Raw genomic sequence first — 13742 nt, 5'->3', positions numbered from 1 at the left:
CCACTGCTTCCTCTGGGATAGAATTCCTTTCAGAATAAATCCTTTACCTTAAAAAATGTATAGGTTTTCCCACCTTGAAAAACTCACAAATAACTTTATCCTACTGTGTCAATGATTTTTTTCTATAATGTACAAATATAAAATTATCATTTCTAGACTATAAACTCCTTAAGAGCAGGGGCTGACAGTGGTAATCTTTTATATTAGCCAGTACAGTGCCGACAATGAAGAGAATGTACAATAAACGTTGAGTTATTTCTCAAATTAAACTATTAGCTTACAAATTCAATAAAAACTTCAGGAGTCATGAGTCTTCTTGTCCTATTATTACCCAGTGAGGAAAAACGGGTTTGATTTGGATTTACCCCATTCTATTTACATATATATAATAACATCCAATTATAATAGCTATCAGCAATGTGTTCTTCCTCCAAAAGACATCAGCACAATTTTGATCCTAAGCCAAGCTCTTTAAGATGCCAAAGTAAAAATACCAAAACATACTTCATTCTTATGAGGAGAGGGGAGGTAGTCTAGAGGGAGAGACAAAAGCACCATGGTCAACAACTAAGCAACTAATAAACATTTTATTAAGCACACTACTTGATTATCCAATTCTTGGGTGGGATATGAAGGTAGTAGCTATTGAATTGGAGTTGGAGAGAAAAAGATAAATTAGGAAGATATATTAATCCTAAGTTCTAAATTCTGTGCTAACTTTTGATTATTAATGTTAATATTTTAAAATCATGTTGTTTAAACAAAGTTTCAGGTTGTTCCTCTGCCCATATTCTAATGGTAGAGGAGGTGTGTGAGGCCGAGAAAAGATGAAAACAAAGGATACAGTAAAGCAGCTTCTAAATAAAAGTTGTCTTTCTTCTCTCCTATCTTCCTAAGGGAAAGGGAAACAATGATCCTATGACTCCCAAACTTGGAAAACTTTTGTGTTTACCATGAGAAAAAAACATACTCACGATCGTATCTGGGGTAGGTCTGTTTCTATTTTGTGGCCTGTATTTCTAAAAATTTGTATAGCAGCTTCTGCTACCTTGTCATCTTCCATTCTGAGGCACTGTAACAGGGACTCATATGTCTCTGCAGAGTGGAACGAGGTAGGATGTGTGAAAGACAGAACCTAGAGGAACAGATATAACTTTGTAAGTACAGACGATGGTTTTAATCCATTAAAAGAAGAGAACTATTTTCTACTACAAATAAAATTTTAAATTATGGGCTGCATATGCTAGCAATACAATTAAGATTATATCTTGCAGTCTCCCTTGAAGTGAGTTGTGGCTAATGATTCCTGATATACAGCCCTTGCTATATTTTCTTCTTCACCTCTTAGTCTATTCTGATACTGGGAATGTGGAAAATGTGGCTCCTTTTCGTGGAGTGATATTGTGATGTGAACAAAATGCTAACACTGAGCTTTATTTCACTGGCAAAAAGATACTCTATAAGGAAATATTTTAAATGAAATCCATCACAAAAAGTTCACTCATCATAACTAAAAACAAAGAAGCCATTATTGGGAACTTTTAATCATGATTACAAACATATAAATAATTATTCCCTTTATTTATTAAGACATAATAAGTTCCAGGCTATCCTTAAGGAATTTACAGCAAGTTAGATACATGTCTGCAAAGTTTACCTTCCATGAAGTAGAAACAATTTAGTTAGAATATAGGCAGTAAGGGCTAAAAGTAGAAAAATAAGGAGGTGGGGGGAATGGAGTATGTAAGCCCTCATTAACTTATTAAATAAGCATTTTTTTTTTCTTTTTTTTGGCTGCATTGGGTCTTCACTGCTGCACGCGGGCTTTCCCCAGCTGAGGCGAGCGGGGGCCACTCTTCACTGCGGTGCACGGACTTCTCACTGCGGTGGCCTCTCTTGCTGCGGAGCACGGGCTCCAGGCGCCCGGGCTTCAGGCGCCCGGGCTTCAGCAGTTGTGGCTCACAGGCTCTAGAGCGCAGGCCCAGCAGTTGTGGCGCATGGGCTCAGCCGCTCTGCAGCATGTGGGATCTTCCCAGACCAGGGTTCGAACCCGTGTCCCCTGCATTGGCAGGCGGACTCCCAACCACTGCGCCACCAGGGAAGCCCAGCATTTTTTTAATGTGTTATAAAGTGGAGAAAGTGTCTCATTTGGTAGGGTTTACGGTGATAATATTTAGTTATGAGGTTTTAATTATTCATAGAAAAATGGAGATTTAAATTTGAAAAGTTGAATCAAACAACCTATTAAAAACATTTGCCTAAAAGATGACTTTACTCTTAAAAGTATTTAAACATATTACTCCATTACTAAAAATATAAAGTCTTTCTCATGAAGAATCACATCAGTTCTTTCCATGAAATGATATTTAAGGGAATTCCCTGGCGGTCCAGTGGTTAGGACTCCACGCTCTCACTGCTGAGGGCCCAAGTTCAATCCCTGGTCAGGGAACTAAAATCTCACAAGCTGCTCAGCACGGCCAAAAAGAATAAGAAAAAAAGATATTTAAGACCACTGCAATACAAACCCATCACTCTCTTTTCTGTCTAATGTCCATTGCACTGGTTTGTTTCTTCTCCTTTAGTTCATATGTTGTAATGATATAAATGTCTCTTAGCCTTTATTTATTTTTTTATCATTATTTTTAATAAATGTATTTATTTTATTTATTTATTTTTGGCTGCATTGGTTCTTTGTTGCTGCACACCAGCTTTCTCTAGTTGCGGTGAGCGGGGGCTACTCTTCGTTGCAGTGCACAGGCTTCTCACTGCAGTGGCTTCTCTTGTTGTGGAGCTCGGGCTCTAGGTGCACAGGCTTCAGTAGTTGTGACACACAGGCTCAGTAGTTGTGGCTCTTGGGCTCTAGACCGCAGGCTCAGTAGTTGTGGCGCACAGGCTCAATAGCTGTGGCTCACAGGCTCTAGAGTGCAGGCTCAGTAGTTGTGGCACATGGGCTTAGTTGCTCCACGGCATGTGGGATCTTCCCGGACCAGGGCTCAAACCCGTGTCCTCTGCATTGGCAAGTGGATTCTTAACCACTGTGCTACCAGGGAAGCCCATGTCTCTTAGCCTTTAATTTCTTCTCCTCTTTACTCCATCTAGCGAAAGCTCTATCAAGTGCTGTATCATTTTAAAAAGCAGGTTAAATGCCCTTGATGGTACCTTTCTGCCCCAATGGCACTCCACAATCTAGAACCAACCTTGTCTTCCATTACTCCCCAAAGCAATACTTTTATCTAGTCAGACTACACTCACAACAATCCCTAAAACATGCCAAGAATTATTCTCTTTGATGATGCTGTGGTCCCCCTAGATTAAATCATGTCTCTTACTAATTGTTCAATTCTCTTAATTCTTTGGCATCTATTATGTTTACCAATTGTTTAAAAGAATCCCGATCAGATAGATGATGTCTTATAGTAATTTCCTGTGAACAGTCCCACTACCCCAGATGCAGGTTATTTGAAAGATAAGATCATTTAGCGTATACTGTTACAAGCATAGCAGGCACGCAAATGATGTACGAAACAGCAAAACCCATAAAATTATTATTTTATAATGTAAAATAATTACATTATTATAATGTAGAAAACATGTTATTTTTATAAAATATGATTTCTATTACAAATTTTAATCTTTTGAATAGTTTCCAATGAAATAAAGCCTGACTTGCATATCCTTAAGGGGATTCAAATTATGACTGCAGAAAAGACAAACTGTTTCAAAAATACCTTAAGAAGTTCAAGTCCTGAACGAATAGCTGTATCTGGACTTACACCCTCCTCTTCATCATCTGCTGTCCCCTCTATTGATTTATTCATTAGTTTTACCAGTGCACTATTAAAGTAAGAAAATCTAAATTAGTAACACTACTATATTAGTAATTATATCCTAATTACATTGTAGTAGACATACACAGAATCTAAACAACAAATTCAAATATCTTCTGGAAGAAAAAGTTATTTTGTGACTTTTTAAACTTCACTCTCTACATAACAACAGAGCTTTATTTTTAGTTTATCTGCTCCACCCATGTATAATAAGAGTAATTCTACTGAAAAACAACAAAACTAAAATTAAACAACACATGTACTGGAAATATATTTTTATAAGTATAAGCAATGTAATATTCATACCCATATATAGAGATCATTTGCAATTTTAAGAAAAACAGTAAAGATGGCAGTTGCTAAATGGACAAATGACAATGCACTCAAAGCAAAAAAACATAGCAAACACTCACATGGACAAAGGCATTAATCACTTATAATTAAAACTGAATCGGTAACTCCATTCCTAGAGATTTATAACAAAGAAATTTATAACAATTCATGAGAAGAATCACGCTAAATATATCCATAAACACTCATCAATTAAAAACTATTTAATTGTCCAACATTATTGAATTAGTTTTTCAAATATACCTAACCACCACAAAATGGAATATTACCTGGTCAACATGATACTATTTTAAGTAAAAACAAACATGACCTTTGTTTTTGAAACTTATTCTTCATCAGTAAACTGAAGAAGGATATTAAACTTTGAGGATATTAAACTATTACAGCAAATGGCCTAGTACAGGCAAATATTCAACAAATTTAGCTTTCACCCTACCCCAACACAAACCTCTTCCCCATTAGGAGTCATTCCTTATTCACCTCCACCTCCTTCAGCCCTAGGCATCCACTAATCTACTTTCTGTTGCTATATACATTTGCCTATTCTAAATATTTCATATAAATGGAACCACGTAATATGTGGTCTCTGTGAGTGACTCCTTTCACTTAGCATACTGTTCTTCAGGTTCACCCTTGTTGTAGTATGTATCAGTACTTCATTCTTTTTAATTCTGAATAATGTTCCAATGTCTGCATGTAAGACATTTTATTTATCCATTCAGCAGTTGATGGTCCATTTGGGACATTCTATTTTTTGGCTATTATGAATAATATTGCTATAAACATTTATATACAGATTTTGTATGGGCATATATTTAGGAGTGGAATTGCAAGGTCATATGGTAACTCTATGCTTAAGTATTGGAGGAACTGTCAAACTGTTTTCACAAGCAGCTCCACCACTTTACATTCCCACTAGCAATACACGAGGGTTCCAATTTTTCTACATCCTCACCAACTCATCTTTTTGGTCACAGCCATCTAGTGGGTGTAAAGTGGTGATCATTGTGGAGATACATACATAAAACATTGCCCTCTCCACAAAAACCTGCCTTATGCCTCTTCTGTGGTCAATTCCCTTTTCCTACCCTGGCAATAATAACTGATCTGCTTTCTGTCACTATAATTTTACCTTTTCTAAAGTTTTATATATTTTACATATTTTGCGTCTGAAAACTTTTATGTGACATAATACTTTTGAGACTCCTCCGTGTTGTTGCATATAAATCAGTGGTTCGTTCCTCTCTGTTGCTGAGAAGTATTTCGTTGTATGGATATTCCACAGTTATGTTTATCCAATTACCAACTGATGGACTTCTGGGTATTTCTATTAAAGACACAAGTAAAGCTGCTAAAAGCAGTTAAGTATAGGTCTTTATGGGAAGTATGTTTTCTTTTTTTTTTTTAATGATGTTTTCTTTTCTTAGAGTTAAATGTCTAGTATTGGGATTCCTGAGTCGTAAGGTAATATATGTACATTTAATGTACAACAAACTGTTTTCAATATCACCAACACATGGTTAGCTAAGTCTACATAATCACCAATACTTTGTATAGTCAGTATCTTTAATTTTAGCCATTCTAGTGGGTGTGTAGTGGTACTTCTCACTCTAATTTGAATTTGCATTTCCCCAATGAGTAATAATGTTGATTGTCTTTTCTTGTGCTTATTTACTATTTGTATGTTTTATTTGATAAAGTATCTGTTCAAATTTTTGGGCCATTTTAAAATTGGTTCGTTTGTCTTATCTCCCCATCTGTGGCTTGACTTTTCTTTTTCTTAATGATGCCTTGCAGAGAGGAAAAAAAAAATTAACATTTCTCTCATTGTTTGTACTCTTTATGTCCCATCTAAAATCTTGCTCACCCTATATTTTGTTCTAGAATTGTTACCTCTGACATTATACATTTTTAAAAAAATTATTTCCAATTTGAGAAAAATATTCTGAATTAAGCTTTCTATTAGAAGGAAATCCCATAAAATGCATGAATTTATTAACACGATTACAAACGTGTTTGATAAAATTTATAAATGTATCTGACTACTCATAATAGAGTCCGTGCATGCATTTATTTAATAAGTATTTATTGACTACCTACTGTGTGTGAAGTCTTAGGGTCTATCCTGGAAATACAGTGCAAAACAAGACAGGCATAATCTCTGCTTTCATTACAATGTGGGTGGGATCACCCTTATGAGTCAAAAAGCTATTTGGGTGAGACAGACCCAAATCTTGAAGCCAGAACTATAGTCCTTCCTCTTGTGAAAGTATTCTTCCTCATTTCTAAATTAGATAAATAATATACACTCCATATACTTCACAGGGTATGATGAAGCAAAAGATCATCACCAATCCAAATGCATGTTCAAAACTGCTTGGGAAATTATCCATGTGTCCATTTCTCTCCTATCCTGTATAATAACTGTTAAAAATCTTTACCATTCTAACTCAGGTCTATTTTTTAAATCCTTCCACTGAGCAGACTACCTCACTGTTAACATAAAGGAGGACAATGGAGGCTTTGAATGAAAACTATAATTTTCCATATCCTATTTTCTAACCTCCTTTAATGCCATAGGGGAAGATTTTCTTCTTCCTGTTCCATTTCTTTAGGGATGGTGCTCTATCCTAGTTCTATTCCCCTTACCCCATCTTCAACCTCTCTTCTTTCCTTTTAGTACTTTTTAAAGGTATTTAAATATTCAAAATCCCTTCATTAAGAACAAGAAAAGACCCTTCTTCAACCTTACTCTCTTTCCATCAGCTCATTTTTCTCCTTTACTTTTTAGAGCTAAACTGTCTATACTAGCTGTCCCCAAATCCCAATTTATCTCCTATAGCAGTTTAGAAGGGTGATAAGGTATATATCCCTTTGATTTTCTCAGACCTCAAGATGGCCAAGTGGGATCTAGTGGGCTCCTACTCAGCTAGGCCAGTCACCTCTAGACTTGAGCAGTTTTCTCTGCTCAAATACTGTAATTTTCTTTGTGTACCATGATGTGGTGTGGAAGGACTATCCTATGCCCTTCTCAATCCATGGTAATCTGGATTTGTCCTTGCTAACCCAAATAAACTATTCCGAGCATTGTAGTGTTTTTCTATTTTCTAAATTCAGTGGATATTTGAATTTACTATTTTACTCTGGGCAGTGTCTGACCCCTGACCTCTTTTGACCATGCCTTCTTAAAAAACATCTTTTAATTTAATGAATTCCTTTTCTTGTGCCAGACTTTTAATTGTTAATTTTCCTCAGGATTCAGTCCTCAACCTTTCTCTTTCTAAATTTTACCCTCTCCCCAGGTTTCAATCATTATTACAATCACTACTTCATTTTCAACCACTATCTACAGACCAATAACTAACTGTAGCATGCATATGTGTATCTGTATGTACATAAGTCTGGGGGAAATATACTAAAATAAATAAATATATTTTTAAAAGTTATATTTAGAATGATTTTCTACTATTCCCAATGCTTCCTTCCCAAATTCTTCATTATGGCTGAAGTATATGCAATTTTCTTAATAATTCTTGATTCCTTTTGCCTTTGTTCTTTTGTGTCTGCTATTTTTCTTCCTAGAATAGCTATTAACATTCATTTAGCACTTAACTACGTGTGAGGCATTATGCTAAGTGTTCTACACACGTATATGTTATTTAAGCCTCTCAACAACTTCACTGAGTAGTAATTATTATTGTTCTTATCTTAAAGATGAGTAATTTAAATAACCTGCTCAATGACACAGGGCTAGTGGCCTGGTCTGCTCTTCTCCTGCAATCTTCACCTGGCTGATCTCTATAATTCCTACTGATCATTCACTACCCATATTATGTGCCATCTATTTCAGGAGCCTTTTCTAATAACAAATCCATTTCACACAATTCAGGTTAGGTAACTCTCCTTCCCCAATTGCCCAATGTACTTTACAAATCACTCCTCTAAAGGTATGTTCAATGAATAAATAAACCCTCTGTTTGCAATTTATATTCCATGAAAATTTGGTTACATGGAAGGAAACTTATATGACATATACTTCTCAGTAAAATTAATAAATAGGAATGTTGCATAAAATTAGTGTCTTAGACATCCTAACCATAAGTTAGTTCGTTTTTCTGAGCCCAAACAATCATGACACTACTGAAAAAACTGAGTTTTTGGTCTTTTAAGACTGGAGATCAAACACTAGCTTATTATAATTTACTGAAGTAATGAAACTCTGTGAGGCCTCATGGAGACAAATACCAAAGGCTTCCTGATGCCAATTATATGTCTCTTTCAAAATCAATATGCAAAGGAAAGAGTGCCTACCATTTCCTTGATTTACCCCATTAAAACCAAATGGTATAGAGCAAAGGACACTGACATTGAAAATAATACATCTCAGTTTAAGTTATGGTTTTTGCTATTACCCAGCTGTAAAAAACCACCTGGTCTCTCTCAGAACCTTAGCTTTCTTATTTGCAAATAAGGAAATTAAAAGATAAGGAGATCTTAGTTAAAAAAAACAAGAAAACTCCACAAAAAACCCCCTACAAACATCACCATTACGAGCTTAATTGTGTACCCCCAAATTCATTATGTTGAAGTCCTAACCTCCAGTACACCTCAGGACGTGACTGTACTTGGAATGAGAGCCTTTAAAGAGATAATTAAGGTAAACTGAGGTCAAATGGGTGGGGCATAATCCCAAATGATTGGTGTCCTTATGTGAAGAGGAGGTTAGGACACAGACATGTGAGGAAAGTAAAGAGTTATCTCTGCATCCCAAGGAGAGAGGCTTCAGAAGAAATCAAACTTGCTGATATCTTGAATCTTGGACTGCTAGCCTCCAGAATGTGAGAAAATAAATTTCTGTTGTTGAAGTCACACAGTCTGTGGTATTTTGTTATGGCAGCCCTAGCAAACTAATACAATTGGAATTTCAATACAACCAAAGCAGTGATTCACATAAGATAAAATAACTAACAGCTAGAACCAGGTCTCCTAATCCAAAGAAAAGAGAATCAATAAATGCTATTTAGTTACCCAACATGAAAAGATATGTAGATAATCTACTAGAAAAATGGTTAGTGCAAGGGAAAAGTATTCTCAGAAGTTTACAACAGAAAATCATTAGAAACAAGTGAAATGCATGAAATTATGGGAACAGTTAATTAAAAACAATAGCTGTCAATGTCTATTATGCTAGTCTGCTTACTTTTTGCATATTATCACTAATTTTCACATTCATCTAATAAGATGTTATACCCATATTAAAGTTAAAAATAAATTAAAAACTCAGATAAAGTAGAGCCAAAAAACTGGTAAGTAATACACATGTTTTGAAAGCAGATTAGTCTAATGGCAATCTTGTGCTACCTTCAAAATATTATTCTGTTTTTCACATATCTCAAGTGAACAGTAATATAATACATACTAAAGAACACTATGTGGCCATGAAAACTGTTAAGAAAACTCAAAGGCTGATGATAGCCTATAGATTTAAAATTTTCTTCCTTCTCATGTTCTAGGTTTTCTTTAATGAGCACATACAAGCTAAAAATAAACACAAGAACTCTTAAAAAAAATCAAAAGTAGTGAAGCAAACCAAAGATCAAAAAACGAACTTTGGTCGTTCTTTCAACTTCAATGATATATGCTCCTGCCTTTAAAAAGGTGTACAGGAAACCTTTTTAGTTCTCTTGGGGACCCAGAATTTAAACTTACAACACTGTAGTTTCAGATTATATTCTATTTATGAGTGAATATATTTCCTAGCTTACCTGATGGCTTCTGAATCAATGTGCACAGGTGCAATTCTTTCCAACAGAAATTTGACCATTTCTAGAAAAGGATTGGTTGGCTGCTTAGGATTCGCAAGTTTCCGGGCTATTTCTCTCTATAGAAAGGAAAAGAGTTTTTACGGTAAGTACCATCCTCTTTCATGTTTTTCAAAATAAAAATGATCACGGGCAACAAAAGCATTTAAAGATTAAAAACCATCAGACGTAAAAAAGCCCTTTTCCTGCTTTACAGCCTGACTAAAATGATATACTCATTAGGCAATCACTAGAAAACCTGGACTGTAGAGAAAAGAAAGGGGGTGACATGGTATGATTTATGCCTTTTGTCTCATATTTCTCCCATAAAATTAATACCCTGTAAACAATCTTTTTAATGCTCTACTTTTGAAAAAATTAAAACAATTTATACTTTCATGGGTTTCATTGGTTTATTTCATAGTTTGAAAAAATACTTTTATTTCAGTCAACAATTTGGTATTTTTTTTAAAGAGGGGAAGACTTTTAAGTGTATAAAGTTTTTCAGCTCTGGAAGAACATAGTTGAGTTCAAAGACGGTGGCATTACATCAAAGAGCTCCTACAAAGAAAAGATATTACTGCTGGAAGTTTCTAAAGAATATAAGGACTTAATGTTTGTAGAGACTGAGTCCTCCAAAGACAAGGTTAAATTTACAATGTGCTGGGCATTGGGGTAAGAAATTTACTTTAATAACAAGGCTTTTAATTGACTATCTCTGATGAATAGGTGTAAAATGTTAGCTGACAAGATAAAGCACATTAAAAGTGCTTTCTGAACTATAAAGCAATAACAAATGATAGTCACTCTATTAATTTTTCATAAAAAAAAATTTTAAGGATATTTGTCCAAGGGGATAAAGGAGAGAGGAAAAAAATTTCTATTGTAGTTTCAGTAACATCTTGACACAAATTAACTATAAAGGTCACATTAAATTAGATACCACCCATATTTGTTATTAGAGTGTAAATCCAAAGAACTGAGATTCTGAAGAAAACTTATTAGTCACTAGGAGATGCTTGATTTATTTTGCAAGCTGTAATTAATCAAGCAAAATTTCAGCATTTGAGAAAATAAAAATATTTTAGGCAGTGCTTAGGCCTTATATACTTTCTCTAAACCACAGATACACATTTAAAATCAACTTAAATACTCTACTATCTTTTGAAATCAGACTTATTTTGTGCAGGTCTCCCAAAGAGGCGATTTTCCCCCACTTTGTATAAAATTTAGTTGCTTTAACATAAGATAAAGTCAAGTGATTGTCTAACAACAAATATGCCACTGGAAAATTGCTAGGCAAACTATACAGTCAGTACTAAAAAATGGAAAAACTAGGCATTAGGAAAGAGTTACAGTAATACATATATAAGCATAAGAAAAATAAAGGAAATGCTAACAGGAAAAAGAATAAATCACATTTAAGCACAGTAATAGCACTATATAAAATACACCAATGCATGTAAATAATAATATTAAGGCACAGTTTTAAAAACCTGACATTTTGGTATTTCCATATAACAATCTTACATTTAAGTAATCCTTCAAACCATATTTTATGTATGTAATATTTAGGTAATCTCTTATAACAATTATTTTAAAATAATATATGTCATAATCAGAAGTGATACTGGGGATAAGCAACAAGCCAAATTAGTATGTGGCAAGTAAGCAGTAACAAATAAACAGTTTCCTTGTTTTCTTTACACACTCTAGAAAAAAAAAAGGGGTACTCACACATACTTCCAATACACAAACAGAAACATCAGATAAAGATGTTTTACAACCGAAAAGTAGTTGAGAACTACTTCTGAGAAGTAACCATATGTAATCCTTTTAGGAAATGACAGCAGAAAGAGTAAAGAAAATTAATTCTTTCTATATTCCTGACAATGCTTCAGAAATTTCTGATCAAATCTATGCTATCACTGCAGATTGATATCTACTAGTTACATAGTTACTAGTTACATAGTTACATAAGTTGTTTAGAATACTTAAGCACTCTTAAGGTATATCAAAGAAATAAGGAAATAGCCCCTATTCTCAAGCAGTTTATAATTTACTAATTTGTTATTACAAAAAAATTTTTAAAGCTTTAAAAAATGCTGCATCTATGTATCTCCTTTCTTTTTCATACATACCTGCTTTCTCATTTTGACAATAAAAAATACCTATTTGTTTAAAAAAAAAAAAAGTGGACTTCCCTGGTGGTGCAGTGGTTAAGAATCCACCTGTCAATGCTGGGGACACTGGTTCGATCCCTCGTCCGGGAAGATCCCACATGCCGCAGAGCAACTAAGCCTGTGTGCCACAACTACTGAGCCCACGTGCCACAACTACTGAAGCCCACGTGCCTAGAGCCCATGCTCCGCAACAAAGAGAAGCCACCGCAATGAGAAGCCCGCACACTGCAACGAAGAGTAGCCCCCATGTGCCACAACTAGAGAAAGCCTGCATGCAGCAATGAACACCGAACACAGCCAAAAATAAATAAATAAATTAAAAAATTTTTTAAATTTAAAAAAATAAAAAAAGTTAAAAAAGAAAGTATTCTTTCACATACACGGTATTTCCTCTTGTATAATTTACTGCTTTCCTAGCTAATAAAAATGATTCCTGAGGGACTTCCCTCGTGGTCCAGTGGTTAAGACTCCGTGCTCCCAATGCAGGGAGCCTGGGTTCGATCCCTGGCCAGATCCCACATGCCACAACTAAGAGATCCCGCATGTCACAACTAAAAAAAAAAAGATCCCACATGCTGCAATGAAGGTACCACATGCAGCAACAGAGATCCCATGTGCCAGCAGTGCAGCCAAATAAATTAAAAAATATATATTAAAAAACAAAGGCTTCTGCATTAAAAAAAAAAAAAGATTCCTGAAAGGATTTATATTATCAATATTTTTCTGCAGCTGGAATCAGTAAACTAGATAAAACACATCTCTCACAAGAAATAATTTCCAAAGGTTTAACTTTCATGTTAGTGACCTATTCTTTTGGATTCCTGGGCCCAATTCCAACATGGTGAACAGGGGCGGGGAGGGGGGGGTGTCCCCCCCACCACCAACAAGCAATTCTCTGCACACAAGCAGAGCATACTAAAATTCAATCTCTACCCCCCACCCGCCCAACTCTCCCACTTCAGATGCCAGTAGCAAGCCCAGGTTTACCTGTACCTCTAACCAAATGACTATAAATCAGAGGTTCCCACAACCCCCATCCTTTCCTTGGGCTCAATTAATTTGCTAGACTGGCTCACAGAACTCAGAGAAACATTTTCTTACTACTGCTAGATCACTGGTTTATTATACAAGTATATAACTCAGGAACAGCCAGATGGAAGAAATGCATAGGACAAGGAAAGGACTCAGAGCTTCCATGCCCTCTATGAGCTTGCTACTCTCTGCAAATCTCTACATGTTCACTAAACCAGAAGCTCTCTGAACTGTGTCCTTTTGGGGTTTTATGGAGGCTTCATTACATAGACATGATTGATTAAATAAATCATAGGCCATTGGTGATTGAAGTCAATCTCCAGCCCCTCTCCCCTCCGAAAAGTTCCAACTCTCTAATCACATGGTTGGCTCTGATGGCAACCAGCTCCCATTCTTAGGTGAGTTCCAAAAGTTACCTCATTAACATAACAAAAGACACCTTTGTTACTTTCATCACTTAGGAAATCTCAAGGGTTTTAGGAGCTCTGTGCCAGAAATATGGACAAACACCAAATACATATTTCTCATTAGAAATCACAATATCACAC

The 13742-nt window shown here is 35.3% G+C and overlaps 1 protein-coding gene across 6 annotated transcripts in view; it reads right to left on the bottom strand.

Moving 5' to 3' along the window:
* PDS5A (PDS5 cohesin associated factor A) overlaps positions 1 to 13742 on the bottom strand; it is a 129862-nt gene that overhangs the window by 33844 nt on the left and 82276 nt on the right. For all 6 annotated transcript variants that reach the window (XM_082390464.1, XM_082390461.1, XM_082390459.1 and 3 more), the window contains 3 exons: positions 9944 to 10059; positions 3729 to 3834; positions 975 to 1135 (listed from right to left, as the gene is read on the bottom strand). In XM_082390464.1, the coding sequence (XP_082246590.1) occupies positions 975 to 1135; positions 3729 to 3834; positions 9944 to 10059 (383 nt within the window). The remainder of the gene's footprint in view (positions 1 to 974; positions 1136 to 3728; positions 3835 to 9943; positions 10060 to 13742) is intronic.

This window comes from Balaenoptera borealis (genome assembly GCF_965194805.1).
Source record: "Balaenoptera borealis genome assembly, chromosome: 4".
Taxonomy (NCBI): domain Eukaryota; kingdom Metazoa; phylum Chordata; class Mammalia; order Artiodactyla; family Balaenopteridae; genus Balaenoptera; species Balaenoptera borealis.
This window is presented reverse-complemented; position numbering and strand designations above follow the sequence as displayed.